We start from the raw sequence: 23,213 nt of genomic DNA, 5'->3' as shown, positions 1-23,213 counted from the left end.
ACAGTCACAGCCCACACAGCCCCTTTTCAGGTCTGTGTTCAAACTATTTGATAAACAAATGGGAAGATAGATAGTTACAGAGTCTGTTGGTTTCATCAATTCAGTGTCAGGCTTGTGTTCTGTGGTGAGAGATTATGGGGAAACAAGCAACTTGTGTTCTTTAGAGCACAATCATTCTTCAGATGGTCGATTTCTATAATTTGAAAAATTGAGTTTGCAGCTTGTATTCCCCCCCGAAATGTGTAGCAATATTTCTTTATCCCTAATTCATACATTGATTTTTTAAAAAGATTTATTAGTGGCTATATGATTCAATATATAGGATTACATATAGCTCAATATACCAGCAAATTTGGAAGACTCAGCAGTGGCCACAGGACTGGAAAAGGTCAGTTTTCATTCCAATCCCAAAGAAAGGCAGTGCGAAAGAATGCTCAAACTACTGCACAATTGCACTCATCTCACATGCTAGTAAAGTAATGCTCAAAATTCTCCAAGCCAGACTTCAGCAATATGTGAACTGTGAACTTCCAGATGTTCAAGCTGGTTTTAGAAAAGGCAGAGGAACCAGAGATCAAATTGCCAACATCCGCTGGATCATGGAAAAAGCAAGACAGTTCCAGAAAAACATCTATTTCTGCTTTATTGACTATGCCAAAGCCTTTGACTGTGTGGATCACAATAAAGTGTAGAAAATTCTGAAAGAGATGGGAATACAGGCCACCTGACCTGCCTCTTGAGAAATCTGTATGCAGGTCAGGAAGCAACAGTTAGAACTGGACATGGAATAACAGACCAGTTCCAAATAGGAAAAGGAGTACGTCAAGACTGTATATTATCACCCTGCTTATTTAACTTCTATGCAGAGTACATCATGAGAAACGCTGGGCTGGAAGAAGCACAAGCTGGAATCAAGATTGCCAAGAGAAATATCAGTAATCTCAGATATGCAGATGACACCACCCTTATGGCAGAAAGTGAAGAGGAACTAAAAAGCCTCTTGATGAAAGTGAAAGTGGAGAGTGAACAAGTTGGCTTAAAGCTCAACATTCAGAAAACAAAGATCATGGCATCTGGTCCCATCACTTCATGGGAAATAGATGGGGAAACAGTGGAAACAGTGTCAGACTTTATTTTTTGAGGCTCCCAAATCACTGCAGGTGGTAACTGCAGCCATGAAATTAAAAGACGCTTACTCCTTGGAAGGAAAGTTATGACCAACCTAGATAGCAATATTCAAAAGCAGAGACATTACTTTGCCAACAAAGGTCCGTCTAGTCAAGGCTATGGTTTTTCCAGTGGTCATGTATGGATGTGAGAGTTGGACTGTGAAGAAAGCTGAGTGCCGAATGCTTTTGAACTATGGTGTTGGAGAAGACTCTTGAGAATCCCTTGGACTGCAAGGAGATCCAACCAGTCCATTCTGAAGGAGATCAGCCCTGGGTGTTCTTTGGAAGGAATGGTGCTAAAGCTGAAACTCTAGTACTTTGGTCACCTCATAAGAAGAGTTGACTCATTGGAAAAGACTCTGATGCTGGGAGGGATTGGGGGCAGGAGGAGAAGGGGACGACAGAGGATGAGATGGCTGGATGGCATCACCAACTCGATGGATGTGAGTCTGAGTGAACTCCGGGAGTTGGTGATGGACAGGGAGGCCTGGCGTGCTGCGATTCATGGGGTCGCAAAGAGTCGGACTCGACTGAGCAACTGAACTGAACTAATAGTTCAATATTTAGGACTAAAACTAGAAACCTGTACTTCAAAGGAAATGACTTCCAAAAATAATACTAGCATGTATTCAATATTTGTTGAGGCTGGTGATAAATGGGTTTGATACAGGAAATTGTTCAGTGCTTTCCAGATGCTGTTCTTGAGACTGACTCATCCTTTCTCACAGGCTGCTCGGTCTCAGGGAGTAGATTGTCTTGTGGCTCCATATGAAGCAGATGCACAGCTGGCCTATCTTAACAAGGCTGGCATTGTACAAGCTGTCATTACGGAGGACTCTGATCTTCTTGCTTTTGGCTGTAAAAAGGTACCTAACATAAATAAAGGAGCTGAAGTTTTTTTATCTTATATAATACCTGTAACTAATATCTACTTATGGTGTTAATAATTATTTTATTTAAAATGGGAAGAAAGGTTTTGCTGCTTGACATTTGTATAATCTGAATGATTCTTCAGATTAAGCCCTTAAAGTTAGAGGATTTTGTTGTTTTCTCTAAATTCTATAGTGGAATGTAGCCTCATTTTTTAATAATGATTACTTATATGGTTTATAGTTCTCAATTAGATTAGGTAAATAAGCCAACTTATCTACTAATGAGATGCTTTGCAGTTTTTTTAGAATTAAGTATAAAACTAATGGAAATTTTTATTATGATATTAAGATATAAAACTATAGGGTGATCTCATTTTTGTTAATATCTATGTTATTTATATTATCTATTTTATAAATGAATGAGAAGGATCTGTGAAAAGGTTGATGCTGGGTAATAGTGATAGATAAGACATTTGGGGCAATTTCTGTTTTCTTCCTGAATTTCTGTTTTCCAAATTTTCTACAAGTAACATGTAATACTTTAAGACTAAGCAAAGGGTTACTTTAATATGTAAAAGTGAAAGGTAAGGAGAAGATGCTTTTTGTAAGAACTGCTCTTTGACACGATAACCCTGTAGTGCAGGTAGGAAGTAGGTGCAGTAGGGCCTTCTTTACACCAGAGGCAGAACGATTGAGTACTGGCATATGGCACTGTCCAGCCATGGCCCATGTTTCAATTCAACTTATTTGCAAATTTCACAATAACTACCTGGCCTACGTATCTGTCTGCTCACTTATGATAAAGAACAGGAAAGATTTCTTAGAAATGCTATAGTGGATTAGATGATGAAAAATAAAAATGACTCTTACAGGTGTTCACAGTTTCCCTTCCTCTTGAAGGTTATTTTAAAAATGGACCAGTTTGGAAATGGACTAGAAGTTGATCAGGCTCGTCTGGGAATGTGCAAACAGCTTGGGGATGTGTTCACAGAAGAGAAGTTCCGTTACATGTGCATTCTTTCAGGCTGTGACTATCTTTCATCACTGCGTGGGATTGGATTAGCCAAGGCCTGCAAACTACTAAGACTAGCCAATAATCCAGATATTTTAAAGGTAAGAGTGATTTACCAACTGTTGTTTTCAGTTTCTAAGCAATTCTTAAATAATAGATGAATCAATCAGAATATGGATCTTAAATATTCTATTATATCCATAACCAATATTGTGTCATTGAAAGGCAAAATGATTAAAACACTACAGCTTTGCTTTTGGCAGCAGATGAATCCTGTTTTCAGCAGTTGACAAAAAATTAGTAGTAGTTTTTTTGAAAATGAAGACTAATATAAAGAAACTTCAGAATAAGATATTCTAGGGTTGAATTAATGCTAAAATGCATGATTTTTTTGATTTCTGTCCTATTACTCTGTAGTAATAATTCTCAAAGTTTTTGGTCTCACAGGATCCCTTTACACTCTTAAAAACTCTTTGTGACAATTATTTTTGTTTATATGGGTTATAGCTATTGAAATTTACTGAGTCAGAAATTGAAGAATTTTAATGTTTATTAATTCACTTAAAATTACCAATAGTTAATGCATTGCATTTTGACATAGATATCATATTTTTATGAGAAGTAGTTGTCTTCTAAAGCAAATGAAAGTTATGAGAGGAATTGTACATGTATGTAAATCCTTTTAACATGGCTTAATAAAATACAGCCAGATTCTTACTTCTTCATACAATTTGAGGAAGTGTCATGTATTTTCTAGAGAAACTCTGAGACCTCATTACATCACTGCTGTATAAATTCTCTGATGTCTTTTCCTTAAAAAATGAAGTAGATTATTCCTACCCTCACCGTACCTTGGGTAGTTCTCTTAAGCCCTTAGAGTTTGCAGAGCAGAATTTCCAAGATTATAACATGTGAGTCCTCAGGGCCAAGGGTGGTATACTAAAGTAGAGAGGTCTCAAGGTTGGGAGATGGTAGCAGATTTTGAAATAGAGCAACATAGTACTAACTAGCCTGTGACTTCAGGATCCCTTCGGTTCTCTGGGTCTTCTGTTCTTCGTCTCTTCCAGCTTTAATCATCCATGACTCTAATAGAAGTTAAAATGTTGACTTCTTTTTTGAAATATCATGTGAAAATATTTGTGGTTTTTTTTTTTTTTTTTTTTTTAAATTCTCAACTAATTGTGTGTTTTGTTTTTTGCTTTCTGGATGAAAGAGACTTTGAAGGCGAAGAACATATCTTTGAATTTTAAGTCATGACGTGTTTACTGGTTGAGGTTTTTACTGTAGCTGTATGATGGCCTAGACGGGTGGGTTGGGGTGAATGGGAGAAAGGCCCAGGAAGGAGGAGCTGTGTATACATGTGGTGGTTCACTTCATTGTACAGCAGAAACTAACGCAACATTGTGAAGCAATTATACTCCCCCCCTAAAAAAAAGGCAATTGATTTTTCTTCCCTCCTCATCCTACTCTAATGCAAAGTGATGGATCTTGGGAATAATACTTCCCCTATTCTTTATCTTCAGGTATTAAGTAACTCATAAATATATTTATACTCATTATTAGGTCATCAGGAAAATTGGACATTATCTCAAGATGAACATAACAGTACCAGAAGATTACATCAAAGGATTTATTCGGGCCAACAATACCTTCCTCTATCAGCTAGTTTTTGATCCCATCGAAAGGAAACTCATCCCTCTGAATGCCTATGAAGATGATGTTGATCCCAAAACACTAAGCTATGCTGGGCAGTATCCTTTCTGAACCAGAATGGTAGAACTTTGCACTCCTTCCATATCTTTGTGGTGGTATTTTTAGCTAGACTTTCAGTCAAAAGCTGGCAGATTGTTTTTGGCTTTCTTTCTTTTTTTTTTTTAATAGTGGAATCTTTATTTTGTTAAATTTAACTATCATGCAAGTTAAAAATTTAGAGTAACTATTTGTTTATAAACCTGAAGCCCATCCATAACTTGTTAATTACTTAGATTGATTTGACAGAAACATGTAGTCAGTCACTTAACGTACATACTCCAGAGGTGGCCCTGAAGAGAACCACTCATGGTGAGCAAGCTCAATTGTTCAGGAAGAACACTCTGGTCATCTGAGTACACCAGTTGAGGTTGCTCTCCGCAGAGCCACTGGCCACACACATACAGGGTGATGTGGAGCTGTGAGTCACCTGGGTAATGGCAGGGCTTTCCTCTCCATCTCCCTTGACGAGGAGTAGGTGATGCCCTGGGACTCTGCTTCAGAAAATCGCCAGCTCCTGCTGTGACTAGTAAACTATGATGCGGTTTCAGTGAAGCCAAATGTGGAAAGTAGGGTCCACTGAAGTCATAAACCTGAAGGTTTTCTCTGACAATAGACCACACTTTGCTGTCTTAATACAGTATTGTTTGTTTGGTTGTTAGTAAAATTGTTTTTCCTTAATCTTAACAACCTAGATATGTTGATGATTCCATAGCTCTTCAAATAGCACTTGGGAATAAAGATATAAATACTCTCGAGCAGATTGATGACTACAATCCAGACACTGCCATGGTAACATATTAAAGACTTCTTTCTAAAAGCATGTTTTGTTATTGCTTAGGAACTAAGACTAAAGGCAAATCTTCACGTAGTAAACATCTTTTAAACATTTCTACATCCAAGCACCGTACAGAGTGTTGATTGAAAACAACTCAATTCTAGAGAAAATATATCTCTTAGAACCAATGGGTATATTGGTTAATTTTCTTAAAAAGTGATCACATAATATAAGACCTTTATACTTGAACATTTTTTGTGACTATGCCAAGTGCTTAATGCCTTTTTCTCATCTCACCCAATCCCATCTCTAGCATTTGGCATTGTTGAAGACTCAAATCTAGAAATACCTCTCGGGAGTAAAAAGTTCTTTTTCTCTCATTCACAGTTTAGCAGTACTTACTGAGTACCTCTGCTGTATGTCATTCAGTCCTTTCCTATTTTCTTCTACTTTTTCCCAATAGTATGTCTATATATCTCTTGTGATGTATGCTCCCATCGTTCTCTCTTTTCTGTTCATATTTCCAGTCTCTGTTCTCTCTTGTGTTCAAATTTATTCCTTAATAAGTTCTTATGAGTCTAATTGGAGAAGGAAATAGCAGCCCACTCCAGTATTCTTGCCTGGAGAATCCTATGGACAGAGGAGCCTGGCAGGCTACAGTCCATGGGGTCACAAGAATTGGACACGACTTGGCAACTAAACCACCACCACCATGACTCTAATTATCTTATTTTATGCAGAGAACTTGCACATCTTTAACAGTCTCTAATCTGTGTACCAGCCACAGTAATTCTAAATGTCTCCTGTGTCTGCATAAATACTTTCTTATAACCTTAAATCTATCTACAATTAAAAGCAAACTCTATTTCTTATCAGCTTCCTTTTATAACCTTTATTCTTTTTAACACATATTACACCATAAATTCAGAGAAGGCAATGGCACCCTACTCCAGTACTCTTGCCTGGAAAATCCCATGGACACAGGAGCCTGGTAGGCTGCAGTCCCTGGAGTCGCTAAGGGTTGGACACAACTGAGCGACTTTACTTTCACTTTTCACTTTCATGTATTGGAGAAGGAAATGGCAACCCACTCCAGTGTTCTTGCCTGGAGAATCCCAGGGACAGGGGAGCCTGGTGGGCTGCCGTCTATGGGGTCGCACAGAGTCAGACACAACTGAAGTGACTTAGCAGCAGCAGCATATTAACTGATTTGTAGATTATATTGCATACAAAGTTATTATAAAGTATTGACTATATTCACTCTGCTGTACATTACATCCTTGTAATTTATTTTTTTTATACCTAGTCTTTTGTACCTCTTAATCTCCTTCATCTATTTTGCTCCTCCCCCACCCCTGGCTTCTCTTTCATTGCTAAGTCCTCCTACTTCTTTTTTGTCTTTCTGGTTAATAGTTACTTCTTTCTCATAGTTTCTAGTCTAATCCAGATCTTTACCTTTACTCACCGTTCAGTCCTTTACTAAGCATTAATTATTATAATGAACATACTCTGGAATGTTCTGGAATATAAAGAAGAACAAAGCATAATCCTGGCTTGTAACATAGTCGTTGTCTAACGGAAAGACACATGGTTATATACATAGAAATATGGTATGTCCCATAATAGAGATGTATTCTAGGCTCCATGGAGACAAAGGGGATGCACTTAACTCCACCAAAAGAGAGAATACCTTTTAATAACAGACATTTATTGAGCTGTTTTCTAAGTGCCATTCTAAGCACATTACACATAGTAACTTATTTACTCTGTACAAGCCTCTGAGGGCAGTACCATTATTTCTACTTAACAGATGAGGAAACAATTAGAGATTAGGTGACTTGCCAGGTCATACATTTAATCCATAGGGAAGCTCTGATTCCAAGCCAAGCCCTCTAGTGTCTCCTAATAGAGGAGCTAGTCTGTGTCCTGGATTTACAAAGATGAGTTGAGATTTTCAAAATGGGTGAGTGGTTCGAGGCTAAAGGAATAGCATATATGGAAGAGGATAGCATGTTAAAGGTACTCAAAGTAGTTCATTCTGGCTGGACCAAGAAAAGTCTCAGTGTTTACCTGCTAAACAAATCAGAGCACCTTGAGAAAGAAAATGAAATGAGCCTAAAGAAGATGGCCGCAGAGAAACTGGTGACAAGTTGAGCATTGAGCAGAATCATTACTGTCAGCTGAAATAAGCCAAGCTTATTAAGACAGCGCAAATGTATAATGGTACTAAAAAAGAACTTTATGTTCATCAGCTCAAATTATATAATTCTTATATTCAGGTTGCTGTTTCTTTTCTGTTTCCCCTGTTCTGTTTCTGGAACTTCTATTAGTTAGATATTGGTTTATCCTGGTCTTTAGATTCTGGAACTTTTCTATCTTACTCATGTCTTTGTCTTCTTTTCTTTCTGGGGGAAACTTTTTTTCTATTTTGTCTTTCAAGTTTGTGCTATCCAGTATGTTAGCCACTGACCACAGTTCAGTTCAGTTCAGTTCAGTCACTCAGTCATGTCAGACTCTTTGCAACCCTGTGAATTGCAGCACACCAGGCCTGCCTGTCCATCACCAACTCCCAGAGTTTACCCTAACCCCATGTCCATCAGGTCGGTGATACCATCCAGCCATCTCATCCTCTATTGTCCCCTTCTCCTTCTTCCCCCAATTCAATGAATCAACTCTTCATATGAGGTGGCCAAAGTATTGGGGCTTCAGCTTCTACATCAGTCCTTCCAATGAACACCCAGGACTGATCTCCTTCAGAATGGACTGGTTGGATCTTGCTGTCCAAGGGACTCTCAAGAGTCTTCTCCAACACCACAGTTCAAAAGCATCAATTCTTCGGTGCTCAGCTTTCCTCGCCGTCCAACTCTCACATCCATACATGACTACCATAGCCTTGACTAGATGGACCTTTGTTGGCAAAGTATGTGGTTATTTAAATTAACATTAAATTAAATTTTAGTTCTCCGGTTGCATTGGTCACTTTTCAAGTCCTTAGTGGCTTCCATGTTGGACAGCACAGAACTTTTCTATCATTATAGAAAATTCTGATGAATATTTAGTTTTTGCTATCATTTTCATATCTAAGAACCCTTACAATTGTGTTTTTTTTAAGACCTTGTTTCATTTCATGAATATACTCTCCTCTTTCCCACTCCTCTCAGAAATTTAATTATAATATTAAATACATGTACATTTTCTTGTACGTTTTCTTCTCTCTGCATTATTTCTGTTGGCTTTGGATTTTTTTTTTCCTATGTGTTTTGGCTTTTCTCTTTTATGGTGGAGACTTTTCTAACACCTAGCTTCTTGTTAGTTTGTTCCTTTTAGGGACAGGCACTGAGAAGCTTAAGAAGCTTTGTGTAAATGAGTGGGGCTTATAGTCTTGGGTTTTATTACTCTTGGTTGAACTGGTTAGCAACAAGCTGGCTTTGTTTGTGAATTCTTAAACATCAGCATGTCTGTATAGTTCTTTTTCCAAAATGGGATCCTCCAGTTTCTACTTAGCTATGTAAACATTTTAAGAGCAAGATAGGGAAAATAAATTGGGGTGGACCAGGAAGGGGTGGGTTTCCTTAGTGGCTTAGTCAGTAAAGAGTGCCTGCAATGTGGGAGACCTGGGTTTGATCCCTGGGTTGGGAAGATCTCAACCCGATGGCAACCCACTCCAGTATTCCTGCCTGGAGAATCCCATGGACAGAGGAGCCTGGTGGGTACAGTCCATGAGGTCACAAAAAGTCTGACAGGACTGAGTGACTAACATTCTTTTCTTTCTTTAGGAAGGGGTAGGGCTAGTCCCACCATTCAATATTTAACCTTGCATTTGGTCCCTGTGTAGACAAATGGCTCTTCTCACCTTTTGAAGTTTTCATGTTACTGTTTGTGGGTTTCGAAGGTCTGGTTGCTCTGAAGGCAGATGGGTATGAATTGACCATATTGGACAGATCAAAGATAAGGGCCCAGGAGCCATATAATCCTTTTCTCAGCTCTCCCCCTAATTGCAGCCTCCGTGGTACTTGGTTCAAGTCTTTCTCTGAGTTTCTGTATGTGGAATTAACGTCATTCTTTTCTGCAGACACATGAGTTTGATCTTTCTTAAGCTAGGTTCTTTATTTTTATCTTTTTATTGAGATATAGTTGATTTATAATAAATGTTTCAGGTGTACAACACAGTGATTCACAATTTTTAAGGGTTATACTTTATAGTTATAAAATAGTGTCTATATTCTCTGTATTGTACAGTATATCCTTGTAGCTTTTTTACACCTAATAGTTTGTACTTCTTAATCTCCTACCCCTAACTTGCCCCTCCCTCCTTGGGCTAGGTTCTTTAAATTTTTCTGTCTATACTCTTGTTTTCACTACGGTTTGGAAGTCACAGAAATCTCCTAATTTTTCTGCACAAGGAGTTTGTATTTGTTTCTTCTTATTGGTTTGGGCGTGATTGTGTTCTTATTGAATTATTATTGACATATTGGTTTCAAGTGTAAACATAGTGATTCAGTATTTATATACATTAATAAATTATCATGATCAATCTAATTACCATCTTTCACCATACAGAGTTATTATATTTTTATTATTTGGCCATGCCAGCATGAGGAATCTTGGTTTTCTGATCTGGATCAAACCCATGCCTCCTGCATTGGAAGCACAGAGTCTTAACTACTGGACCATGAGGGAAGTTCCACAATATCATTGACTGTACAGCCCTCCATATCCATGGGCATCTGCGGATTCAACCAACCGCAGATCCAATTAGATTGAATCCTTGGATGCAGAATCCATGGATGTGGAGGGCTGATAGTACTACTCCATTTTATGTAAGGGAGTTGAACATCATGGATTTTGATCTCTGAAGGGATCCTATAACCAATCCCCTACAGCCACTAAGGGATGACTGTATTCTCTGTGCTGTACGTTACAGCTGTGTGACTTGTTTATCTTATAATTGTAAGTTTCTAGACTAAGGGGACTGAAAAGTCTTTATTCTGCTATCTTCTTTACACATTTGAATTACTGATATTAATATAATTTCATCAAGAATGATTCTCAAGTTTCTCCTTTGTCTCAGAAACTCAAAAATAATTGGTTGTATTGCAAATGTTCAGATATCATTGGGAATGTTATGGATCACTAAGATGGCCATCCTTCGTGAGACCAAATCCTTATCAGATCTTTTATTTCATGAGGACATTTCTTTCAGAACCACTAATTGTATATCAAACTAATTATTATTATTTATCAAAAACGTATTCTTCCCAATCAGATTTTCTACTCTCCTATTTCTCTCTCTGTTTTTTAATGAAACCATCAGTGAGATCTAATGCCATGGCATATACTGCTTAAGCTGTTTTTATTATACCTTTTTTCTCAATGATTCCAAGTTAATTGTTGATTCTTATTCATTCTTAAAATATATTATGAATAATGTCACCTTATTTTTAATTTATTTTTATATTTAATCCTTTCTTTAATTGAAAGATTAGATTCCAAATTCGAGTGGGACTTTTGTCACGCGGAATTCACACCCTTAGTACCAGCATTTTTTATACCATTGTTAGTTTTTCCCTTTGCCTCTTCTGCTCTATTAGAGTATCATTGACACCCTTTAAGCAGTTCATTGTCATCTAAAATATATTTATTGTGAATAACTTGTATTAGCATTTAAAATGATTATTTACCAATCTTTACTGTCAATAAGCTCTTTCTCAGAGAAAGTTTTATGCATGACTTAGTGTAGACCAAAGTAGCTTTCTGTTTAATACATAGATATTGTTCACTAATACTTGCCTATTTAATACATAGATATTGTCCACTAAAAAAGAAGCTATTGTTTTGTAAATAAGTGTTTCCATTTGAGCTCATCCAAGTTCTAAAGATAGGATAGTTGATTAAATATGTAATTTTATGGTTTTGATTTTCAGATCCTTTGTAAAGGGTATGTCAGTAACTAGAGGCTTATTTGCTAGATGATTATTAACTAAATATTTTATATTGAAATATTAGTCACATTTTAAAAGTATTTTTTTTCTGGTCATACTTCTTCAAGTGTAGTTTTATTTCTTGCACTACTCATCTTAGGAAGGTATATTTTTTATTTCTTAAAAATGATCTAACAAGTTTGCTTGACCCTCAATTAGGGGAAAAACAGACCTAGGAATACAAGACACATATAATGAAAAGTATAGGACTAGAGTCGGACACGACTGAGCAACTTCACTTTCACTTTCATGCATTGGAGAAGGAAATGGCAACCCACTCCAGTGTTCTTGCCTGGAGAATCCCAGGGACGGGGGAGCCTGGTGGGTAGCTGTCTATGAGGTTGCACAGAGTCAGACATGACTGAAGGGACTTAGCAGCAGCAGCAGCAGCAGCAGCAGCAGCATAGGACTAGCAAACAAGCTTCCCAGGAGGCTCAATGGTAAAGAATTCACCTGCAATGCAGGAGATGTGGGTTCGATACCCTGAGTCAGCAAGATGCCCTGGAGAAGGAAATAGCAACGCACTCCAGTATTGTTCCCTGGGAAATTCCATGGACAGAGGAGCCTGTCAGGCTACAGTCCATGGGGTTGCAAAAGAGTCGGACATGACTTAGCAACTCAACAACAGCAAATAGGACTAGCAAAGTAGAAAGTGTTATTAGAGGATGGATATTTCATCAAAAGCAGTTCAAAGGAGTAATTTAATTATTTGCTTATAATTAATGTTGATACAGAGGGAAATGATTTAACTATTTTTCTTCTTTAACCTTTTTCTTTCTACCACTTTAGCTTGCCCAATCAAGAAGTCATAGTTGGACTGACAGAGCATGTCAAAAATCATCTAATATTAATAGCATTTGGCATAGGAATTATTGCCCTAGACGTGAACTGGATATTGTTTCAGATACTACAAGGGTGAAGGAAAATCCAAGTACTGTGGGCATTAAACAAGTGATTAGTACTAAAGGGTTAAATCTTCCAAGGAAGTCATCCATTGTAAAAAGACCAAGAAGTGGTATGTATTTTGTTTTCGTGAAATACTAGTGAGAACTGGTCACATTTTAGAAGTCTTTGTTAAATCTAAGGTCCTTAATATTTTTTTCCTGTTTCTTTTAGAAGTTTAATAGTTTTAGTTCTTACATTTAGGCCTTTGATCCATTTTGAATTAATTTTTTATATGGTGTGAGGTAAGGATCAAGGTTCACTTTTTTTTGTATATGGCAATTAAGTTGTTCAAACACCATTTGTTTAAGAGATTATCCTTTTTCCATTGAATTGTCTTTGGCACGTGTGTGGACAGTCAGTTGACCATATATGTGCAGGTCTCTTTCTGGGCTCTCTTATTCTGTACCATTGGTCTCCTCCTACTTTATGCCAGAAAAACTGTCCTGATTACTGTACCTTTATAGTCAGTCTTGAAATCAGGTAATGTAAGTCCCTAAGTTTGTTCTTCTTTTGGAAAGTTGTTTTGACTATTTTGTGTTCTTTGCATTTCCATACAGATTGAATCAACTTGTCAATTTCTTTGAAAAAAAAAAAAAAAAAGAGCCTGCTAAGGTTTTGATTGGGATTTAGTTAAATCTATAGATTATTTTCCCAGGTGGTGCTAGTAGTAAAGAATCCAGCTGCCAGTGCAGGAGACTTAGTAAGAGACTCAATTTCGATCCCTGGGGTGGGAAGATCCCCTGGAGGAGACCATGGCAATCTTCTTCAGTATTCTTGCCTGGAGAATCCCTTGGACACAGGCGCCTGGCAGGCTACAGTCCACAGGGTCAAAGAGTCAGACACAACTGAAGCAACTTGACACACGCATGGATTATTTTGTGGAGAATTGACACCTTAATGATACCAAGTTTTTGGACCCATTTATATAAGTCTTCTTTAGTTTAAGCCTTCAGAAATGCTTTGTAGTTTTTAGTGTACAGGTCTTGCACATATGTTGTCAAATTTATGCCTATATTTCAGGTTTTTGATGCTGTTATAAATGATATTTTTAACTGCAATTTTTGGTTCATTGTTAGTATATAGAAATACACTTGACTTTTGTATATTAATCTTGTGTTTTGAACCTTACTAAAATCACATATTAGTTCTAGTGGAAATCTAGAGCCGTGTAGTAGAGACAGACCTCCTTTCAGACCGATAGTCACCAATTGTCTGGTTATTCAACTTGCTGCAAATTCTTGTAACTAGTATATAATAACTTTTGCTCTGCATTGTCCACTATGATAATATGAGACACTGAAGTGTCTTGATCAATTCAGGATATATTAAATCTATGAATTTCTCCAAATAGATAGTCTAACAATGTTATCATAAAAAGAAAATGAGGTTAGCATAGTGTAACTTCTTGGTGGAGGGTTTTCTGGGGATCCTACAATATTTTTTTTCCTTCTGTAGAACTTACAGTTTCCTACATAATAAACAGATTTTAAACAAGTTTGCTGACCTGTAGGTATTTTTTTTAACCTGTACATTTTTGAATTTGCGATGTCACCTTGTCTCTAGTATTTAGGCACCCTCCACTGCTCTACCCACGCCTTAATCATGAGCATTTACTCCCATGTGAGTGGAAGCTGTTTAGACTGAGAAGTAGTTGGATTAATTTTAAGCACATTAATGCTATGTCTATGTGCTTGCCTATTTCAGCTTTACCACTTTTACGTTATTTAGTCTTATGATTTATTCTTATACCATTAGATTGTTACACAACAATCTTCTAGAACTCTATAGCTATGTAATGAGGATCAGAGCTAGAGTACAAATTACTTTCCACTATAAGACAATCAAATATACCTCAAAACCATCTCAGTGATGGTGTATATATATATTAAGTATAGCACCTGGTTTTAATGAAACATTCTTTTAAACCAAACATAGATTAATCATAGGTTTAATTTTTTTTTCTTCCCGTGGTGGCTCAGCTGGTAAAGAATCCACCTGCAATGCAGGAGATTCTGGTTTGATTCCTCAGTCACGAAGATCCGGTGGAGAAGGGATAGGATACCCACTCCAGTATTCTTGGGCTTCCCTGATGGCTCAGATGGTAAAGAATCCACCTGCAATGTGGGAGACCTGAGTTCAGTCCCTGGGTTGGGAAGGTCCTCTGGAGAAGGGAACAGCTACCCACTCCAGTATTCTGGCCTGGAGAATTCCATGGACTATATATAGTCCATGGGGTCACAAAGATTTGGACACAACTGAGTGGCTTTCACTTCACTTAATTTTTTTTTTTTTTTTGCATTCAAAATGAGACCCTTTTTTCTACATTCAAATAGTATAACGAGTGTAGAGCCTTGCAGAATTGATTGTATTCTGAAATTCATACAAATAATTGACTTTAAATCATAGTTAATTTTGAAACAGTAAAACACAGCCAAGGGAATTTTTTTTTAATTGTTGTTTTATTTCCTTTTCTGATGCACAATCAAAAAAAAAGACTTCATCTTTAGGGCAATAGAACATAGGCTGTGAAACTGAGACCAAATCTCTAACTAGTCATGAAATAAAAATTTACAAATAATTTCATTTTTATTTAGAAGAGCTGTCAGAAGATGATATGATGGATCAATATTCTACTTCCTTTACAAAGAAGATCAAGAATAATAGTTGTGAAGGTAATAAGTCATTGAAATCTTCTGAACTATTTATGCCTGACCTGGTAGATGGAACTACTATTAAAAAAAGCTTAAGCACACCACCTACGACAAGAAACAAATTTGCAACGTTTTTACAGAGAAAAAATGAAGAAAGTGGTGCAGTTGTGGTTCCAGGCACCAGAAGCAGGTATTGTTACATCTAAAGAATGTTGTGTGTCTATTAGATTATATACTCTGTTGGTGTTTATTTTCATTGTTATGAATAGCATTGAATCTAATGAAACAGGTGTAGGATTTGGCTTAATCGAGTTTATCATGTATTGCCTTAGTTCCACTTGGACTTCTGTTACTTTTGTTATCTCTTGATACAGAACTAAAATAAGAATTGTAGACCTTGTTGGATTTTGTATTGGACTACCCTTTGTTACTTTGCCAGGGGGCAGGGAGGATCCACCTTGTTTTTCTATTTTTTTAGTTTGTCTAAGAGTTATATATAATTTCACAAAGTACTTTTATAAATCTATTTAAATACAGATGATTATGAAATTGTCTTATTAATTGATAATCTGATATAATACTAGGTGCTGAGTTACAGAAATGAGAGATATAGTTTTTGCTCTTGAGAAACAAATAGTTTTTCCTAGTTGAAAAAATAGTAACAAAATCATTCCATACTGTGTGGTAAGTACAGTGACAAAATCATGCATAAAGTGTTTTGAGGGCATCTAATGCTGAGACACAACTGAACGACTGGACTGAACTGAACTGAATGCTGAGACAGTGGTCGGAAAGGGTGAGAGGGAAGGGGCGCATGTAAGGTGCTCTTACCTACGTTTAAATGATTCGTGGGTGAAGCAGATGAAGAATGGAGCCAGGTATTTTACAGCAGATTCATGTAGCTTGGACAGAGGTATGGAGGTGAGCAGCAGTGTGGAGCATGGGCGCAAGTCTTTGCTGTTGATCACTGCTATTTTTACTTCTACCACAATGTAAATTGGAAAAAGAATGAAAAAGGAGCAGGAAGGTAGATGATGAAGGAGGAGAAATAAGGAAGCCAGTTCATGAAAGGCTTGTGGGCCAACCTAAGGAACTTTGAGTCTTTAAGGGTGATAGGAAACATTTAGAAGGTTTTAATCAGGGGAGGGTTATGATTTGATTCCTGGTTTAAGTAGACCAATGGTCCCCAACCTTTTTGGCACCAAGGATCAGTTTCTTGAAAGACAGTTTTTCCATGAACTGGATGAGGAGATGGTTTCAAGATGATTCAAGCACATTGCATTTATTGTGCACTTTATTTCTACTATTATAACATTGTGATATATAATGAAATAATTATACAATTCACCATAATGCAGAATGGGTGCATTCTGGGAGAGTGCACTCAGTGGGAGCCTCGAGCTTGTTTTCCTGCAACTAGATGGTCCCACCTGGGGGTGGTGGGAAACAGTGACACCTGAAGCATGTTGCTTATGTCCAGTCTACTCCATAATCTCGTTTTGGTTGCTGTCACTGCAGAAAACCCTGCTTCACAGAGTTAGGATGTTGGAAAGGGAAGCCAACTTTTTAGTGTTTTTGTGGCAATCTCAGGCTATTCCACCTTGACTTTAATCCAAAACGTATGGAGGTTTGAAGTTGTCTCAAACATACTTCTATGGCCACCATCATTTACGATCTCAAGCAGGTGATCCCCTTCTAGCATGGACAAAGTCTGTTCACCTGGCTTGTTCACAAATGGGTCACGGATCCATTGCTTCCCAGTCCAGGGGTATTTCGTGGTAGGGGAGTGATGCTCAAACTCTTTTGAAAACTGAGACAGGTGATCATGCATCCAGCTGGGAAAAAGAAGGCTCTGGCTCAGTCTCTTTCAAAATCTCTGCTAATGTTTGAAATGTCAAAAATCCCAGTGTTCACTTGTCGCCCCCATAATTCCAGTCTGGCTTTGAATGCAGCCACTGTATCTGCTGACTTGAACACAGTTGTTCTCCCCTGAAGTGACAGACTGATTTTGCTGAGCAGGTTGAATATGTCACACAAGCAAGTTTTGCAACCCCTTCTGTTTCTCTGAGATGTGCTAACAGTGGTGACTATTTTTCTAAAAGAAATCTCTGGAGTGACTCATAACTCAAAAACTCTGGCCAGTGATCTACCTTTAGAAAACCACCTCACTTCTATGTATGAGAAGACGTGTGTCCATCTCCTCACAGAGTTGTGCAAATAGACTTGAATTAAAGGTGTGTACTTTAATGTGATTATTTTAATCATATCCTGCAAAACGTTAAGTTCAGGTAATATTTTTCAGCTAGCCAGCATTTCTCTATGGATGACGCAGTACACAGACTCACGTTCAGAAATGAGCTTTTTGACCCATGTAGTGGAACCAGAAAGCTGTCCAGTCATGGCAGCCCCTCCGTCTGTGCATTTCTGAACACAAAATGACCAGTTTTCCTGACACATAATCAGTCAGAGACTTGAATAGTTTTGCAACTGTGGTGTTGATTGCCAACAGAAGTGCACATAACATTTCCTCATGCACATCCTCCTGAAAACCAGATCACACAAAAACAAGCACTGTTGTCTTGTCAACATCGGATTGTGTACCACTTGTCAACCTGGATTGTGTACCACGGTGACTCATTAATCCTCTCTAACAATTATGCCTCAATATCCTCTGCTGTTTCATCAGTTTGTCTAGTTATGGTGCTAGCCAAGAGAGCAACCTGTGCCACCTTTTGAACTGAAGCCTCTCCTAAAAGTTCCTGACAAATGTCCTTAGTGGGATCAATTCCTCACCAAGAGTAAAGGGCTTCTTAGCTTCAGCCTTGCAGTCAGCCACTAAGAATGATGCTCTCAGTGTAGACATATTTAATGAAGTGGTGGCCTTCAAGAACTGCTTCTGTTCTTCATGTTCACGTTTTTTTCCTTTTGAAACTCCAGAGGCTTGTCTTTTAATCCTGGGTGCTTGGTCTCCATGTGGCAAAGTAGTTTTGAAGGTTTCATGGCTTCTCTAGATAGCTAATCACCACATATTATACAAAGCAGGCTTGGAGAATGTGAATTGCATGTTTCAATGAACCCATAGTTTAAGTAGGACTCTTGGTATTTTCTTTTAAATGCAGGTTCCTTTTTGTTGGCAGTCTTAGAGTGCTCTGCTGTTTCATCATTGGGTCTTTCCCCCTTTTCAAAGAAGTTCTCCAGTAATGTTTTGGGTTTTTTTTTACTCATTTTCACTAGGGTTAGCTTGTGGGCTTACCAAAACTGACTGAGACAAGTGTGCAGGGCAGAAAAGAGGCAAGGAATTAGAGGCAGTAAATAAAATAATGGGCAGGCCACACATGAACTAAAAATAAGCATTGGATTCTGACTTAAAGCCTGCTACCAGATGTATATGTACAACTGAAGTACATCAACTCTCTTACCACTGTAAAGCTTGCCACCAGATGCCACTTAATTGTCACTTGCCATCACTGATAGAGTTTTGATGTAAGTCTGCAAGCGTGTGATTTGTTATGATCTCTGTATATCTCTGCCTGTGATAATCTGTATTTGCAGCTGCTGCCCAAAGCTAGCATCACCTCTTCAGTTCCACCTTAGATCGTTAGGCGTTAGATTCTCATAAGGAGCACACAGCCTAGATCGCTCACAGGCGCAGTTCATGATAGGGTTCTCGCTTCTGTGAAAATCTAATGCCACCGGTGATCTGACAGGAGGCAGAGCTCAGGCAGTAATGTGAGCAATGCAGAGTGACTATAAATACAGATGAAGCTTCACTTGCTCATCCACCCTTCTCTTACCTCTTGCTTTGTGGCCTGGTTCCAAATAGGCCATGGACCAGTCTCCATGATTGGAGACCCCTGAGATGGACCACTCTGAACACACTGTGAAGAGTGGATTCTAGAGGGCCAGTGGCTGTTGTCATAGTCCCTGCTAGTGAAGATAAGAATTTGAAGAGTCAATACTACTTAGGGGTTAGGAATTTGGACCCTGGGATTAGACCACCTGGATTTTGAATCCTGTCCTGTTTACTCATGAGATATTTGACTTGCGCAAGTTAATTTATGGGTGCTTCAGTTTCTTCAAGTATAGCCATCTTAGGATTGCTGATGGAATTAAATTATTAACATAAGTAAAGTATGTAAAATAGTGCCCAATAGATGGTAGACAGACAATGAATAGCTCTGTTTCATTGAATTCGGATAGTGGTACCACAGCTAGAAACAAGAATTAGTAACTTTAAGAAAAAGAAAATTTATCAGCTTCTCTATTTCTCCAGAAGACTTAGAATGTGATTTTTTTTTTTTTTCAAGTTTAATAAGTTAGGTTGCAGCCAATTTTGTCTAACCATGATGATGGGAAATGGTCATGAAGAAATGAACCACTGGTAATCCCTAAGCTCCTTCTAAGGGATGTGTCAAACCCTTCTCCCATCAGATCTTCTCAAGGAAACATTCACAGTACAGTGAAATGATCATTCTGATTCTTCCTTTGTTAAAGAATTACCACCCTCATTAAAGGTGTTTGTTAACAATGCAATAATGAAAACATGGCTGCACAAATGGAAAATGGGTTTCTAGATGATATATGTTGCTTTATACATTCTAGAAAGTTGAATTCTGTCATTGGGAGAAATTTTTGAAATTTGTGTTTTATCTTTCCTTTTGGGTGAAAATAGAATTTCCTTTTTCTGCCTCTTTGAAGACAGCTAGTGGGAATGAGATGGCAATCCACTCCAGTATTCCTACCTGCAAGAGTCTATGAACAGAGGAGGCTGGCGGGCTACAGGAGTCACAAAGAGTTGGACATGACTGAGTACAAACAAGCAAAGCAAATGAGAATAATGTTTGTGTATCTCTTCAGATCTGGGCTCAGAAATTGAGGCTCTAAGAGGTTAAGAAACTTTGCCAGGGTTGTATAGTTAGTAATAGTGATAGGAAAGACTCCTAGTCATAGTTGATTAGTCATACCTTGTAGTGTGAAAGGAGCACACAGTCAGGTAGGCCTGGGTTTGAACTGTTGCTCTGTTCTTTACTTAGTCTTTCCCGTGCCATTTAACTTCTCTAAGCCTACTTTTTAAATATAAAATATGGGTTAAATAATATATAGAAGATAATATATATAAGACTGTTTCAAGACTAGCAGAAGCTATGTGAATCAGACAGCTGGCACAGGTGCCCAGTCACTAATATATATGCCAGTGGTCATTCCCAACCCATTCTTTTTAATGTAACATAACAGGAAGTGTATTAAATATGCAAAAGTTTGTCTCCAATTGCCTGTCTTTTGAAAGTCTGTTTTAATCTTTATTATATAGATACTTATAATGCATATTTTATTTTTTGAGATCTAGAAGTATAATTAACAGTTAAGTAACACCACAGGCTATTTGGAAAGAAGCAACCATGAACTGGGAGGAGTTCTGGGTTTTAATTCTGTTCTTTGTTGTTCAGTCACCCAATCATGTCCAACTGTTTGTGACCCCATGGACTGCAGAATACCAGGCTTCCCTGTCCTTCACCGTCTCCTAGAGTTTGCTAAGATTCATGTCCCTTGAGCTGGTGATGCCATCCAACCATCATCCTCTGTTCTTTAGCTGATTAATTTTATAACCTTGGGCTCTGTTATTCTAACTTCTCTTACCTATGAAATAATATATAGAAATATGTTTAGATATCATAGAGGTTATTGTTTGCTGAAAAATGAACTATGTGATCAGTTAAAGAAGCTGATGTTTTCTGCTCAATGAAAAACCAGATAAAACTTTTCCTTTCACATGCTGCTTCCTTTCTGCCTTATACCTACACAGATGAGGTAATGATTTGATGAAAAGGTAAGAGGATTTTTACTCTCGAGCATTTAGTAAATATTCAGCTTATCATCTTGGTTTTGAACTAATGCTTATTAAGGAGATACATCCTTTGTAAGTTTCATATTTAACTGATTCTATGCTCTAGGATTTCCTTTTTAAACCTAAAAATGCTACCTGAATACATCCTTCCAAGTAATGATGCAATCTTTGTTTAATTTATATTGGAGTTTTTAAAATGACTTTTTTTTTTTTTAAATTTTAATATCTTTAATTCTTACATGCGTTCCCAAACGTGAACCCCCCTCCCACCTCCCCTCCCCATAACATCTCTTTGGGTCATCCCCATGCACCAGCCCCAAGCATGCTGCATCCTGCATCAGACATAGACTGGCGATTCAATTCTTACATGATAGTATACATGTTAGAATGTCATTCTCCCAAATCATCCCACCCTCTCCCTCTCCCTCTGAGTCCAAAAGTCCGTTATACACATCTGTGTCTCTTTCCCTGTCTTGCATACAGGGTCGTCATTGCCACCTTCCTAAATTCCATATATATGTGTTAGTATACTGTATTGGTGTTTTTCTTTCTGGCTTACTTCACTCTGTATAATCGGCTCCAGTTTCATCCATCTCATCAGAACTGATTCAAATGAATTCTTTTTTACGGCTGAGTAATACTCCATTGTGTATATGTACCACAGCTTTCTTATCCATTCATCTGCTGATGGACATCTAGGTTGTTTCCATGTCCTGGCTATTATAAACAGTGCTGCGATGAACATTGGGGTACATGTGTCTCTTTCAATTCTGGTTTCCTCGGTGTGTATGCCCAGCAGTGGGATTGCTGAGTCATAAGGTAGTTCTATTTGCAATTTTTAAGGAATCTCCACACTGTTCTCCATAGTGGCTGTACTAGTTTGCATTCCCACCAACAGTGTAGGAGGGTTCCCTTTTCTCCACACCCTCTCCAGCATTTATTGCTTGCAGATTTTTGGATCGCAGCCATTCTGACTGGTGTGAAGTGGTACCTCATTGTGGTTTTGATTTGCATTTCTCTAATAATGAGTGATGTTGAGCATCTTTTCATGTGTTTGTTAGCCATCCGTATGTCTTCTTTGGAGAAATGTCTATTTAGTTCTTTGGCCCATTTTTTGATTGGGTCGTTTATTTTTCTGGAATTGAGCTGCATAAGTTGCTTGTATATTTTTGAGATTAGTTGTTTATCAGTTGCTTCATTTGCTATTATTTTCTCCCATTCCGAAGGCTGTCTTTTCACCTTGCTTATATTTTCCTTTGTTGTGCAGAAGCTTTTAATTTTAATTAGATCCCATTTATTTATTTTTGCTTTTATTTCCAGAATTCTGGGAGGTGGATCATAGAGGATCCTGCTGTGATTTATGTCTGAGAGTGTTTTGCCTATGTTCTCCTCTAGGAGTTTTATAGTTTCTGGTCTTACATTTAGATCTTTAATCCATTTTGAGTTTATTTTTGTGTGCGGTGTTAGAAAGTGATCTAGTTTCATTCTTTTACAAGTGTTTGACCAGTTTTCCCAGCACCGCTTGTTAAAGAGATTGTCTTTACTCCATTGTATATTCTTGCCTCCTTTGTCAAAGATAAGGTGTCCATATGTGTGTGGATTTATCTCTGGGCTTTCTATTTTGTTCCATTGATCTATATGTCTGTCTTTGTGCCAGTACCATACTGTCTTGATGACTGTGGCTTTGTAGTAGAGCCTGAAGTCAGGCAAGTTGATTCCTCCAGTTCCGTTCTTCTTTCTCAAGATTGCTTTGGCTATTCGAGGTTTTTTGTATTTCCATACAAATCTTGAAATTATTTGTTCTAGTTCTGTGAAAAATGTGGCTGGTAGCTTGATAGGGATTGCATTGAATTTGTAAATTGCTTTGGGTAGTATACTCATTTTCACTATATTGATTCTTCCGATCCATGAACATGGTATATTTCTCCATCTATTAGTGTCCTCTTTGATTTCTTTCATCAGTGTTTTATAGTTTTCTATATGTAGGTCTTTAGTTTCTTTAGGTTAAAATGACTTTTTTAAAGCTACTACCCTGAGTAAGTAGTACCTCTTTAGTAATAGAGAATTTAGTAATTAATTTGAAAGTCTTAACCTCAGTATTTAAAATAGTATAGAAATATATAGGGTCTATAGAAAGCTTGGTAGATTAGTATGCTACTACATGTTCCCAGACGGTTTACTACTAGGAATTAAGCTAAAATGAGAGGTAAA

General features: G+C 37.7%; 1 protein-coding gene across 11 annotated transcripts in view; it reads left to right on the top strand.

Annotated features, from left to right (window-relative positions):
* Window positions 1-23,213, top strand: part of EXO1 (exonuclease 1) — a 43,940-nt gene that overhangs the window by 7,276 nt on the left and 13,451 nt on the right. For 7 of the 11 annotated variants that reach the window (XR_009595812.1, XR_009595813.1, XM_060396462.1 and 4 more), the window contains exons 6-11: window positions 1,898-2,035; window positions 2,942-3,154; window positions 4,617-4,804; window positions 5,498-5,594; window positions 12,351-12,576; window positions 15,101-15,347. Coding sequence is in view for 9 of the 11 variants with exons in the window: in XM_060396462.1 (XP_060252445.1) it covers window positions 1,898-2,035; window positions 2,942-3,154; window positions 4,617-4,804; window positions 5,498-5,594; window positions 12,351-12,576; window positions 15,101-15,347 (1,109 nt within the window). In the remaining 2 variants the exon portion in view is untranslated. The remainder of the gene's footprint in view (window positions 1-1,897; window positions 2,036-2,941; window positions 3,155-4,616; window positions 4,805-5,497; window positions 5,595-12,350; window positions 12,577-15,100; window positions 15,348-23,213) is intronic. The other 4 variants (XM_060396463.1, XM_042257203.2, XM_060396459.1 and 1 more) reach the window with 1 other exon arrangement.

The sequence above is a fragment of the Ovis aries genome, chromosome 12 (genome assembly GCF_016772045.2).
Source record: "Ovis aries strain OAR_USU_Benz2616 breed Rambouillet chromosome 12, ARS-UI_Ramb_v3.0, whole genome shotgun sequence".
In the NCBI taxonomy this organism is placed as follows: domain Eukaryota; kingdom Metazoa; phylum Chordata; class Mammalia; order Artiodactyla; family Bovidae; genus Ovis; species Ovis aries.
The sequence above is the reverse complement of the archived record's forward strand: the minus strand, read 5'-3'. Positions and strand labels throughout refer to the sequence as shown.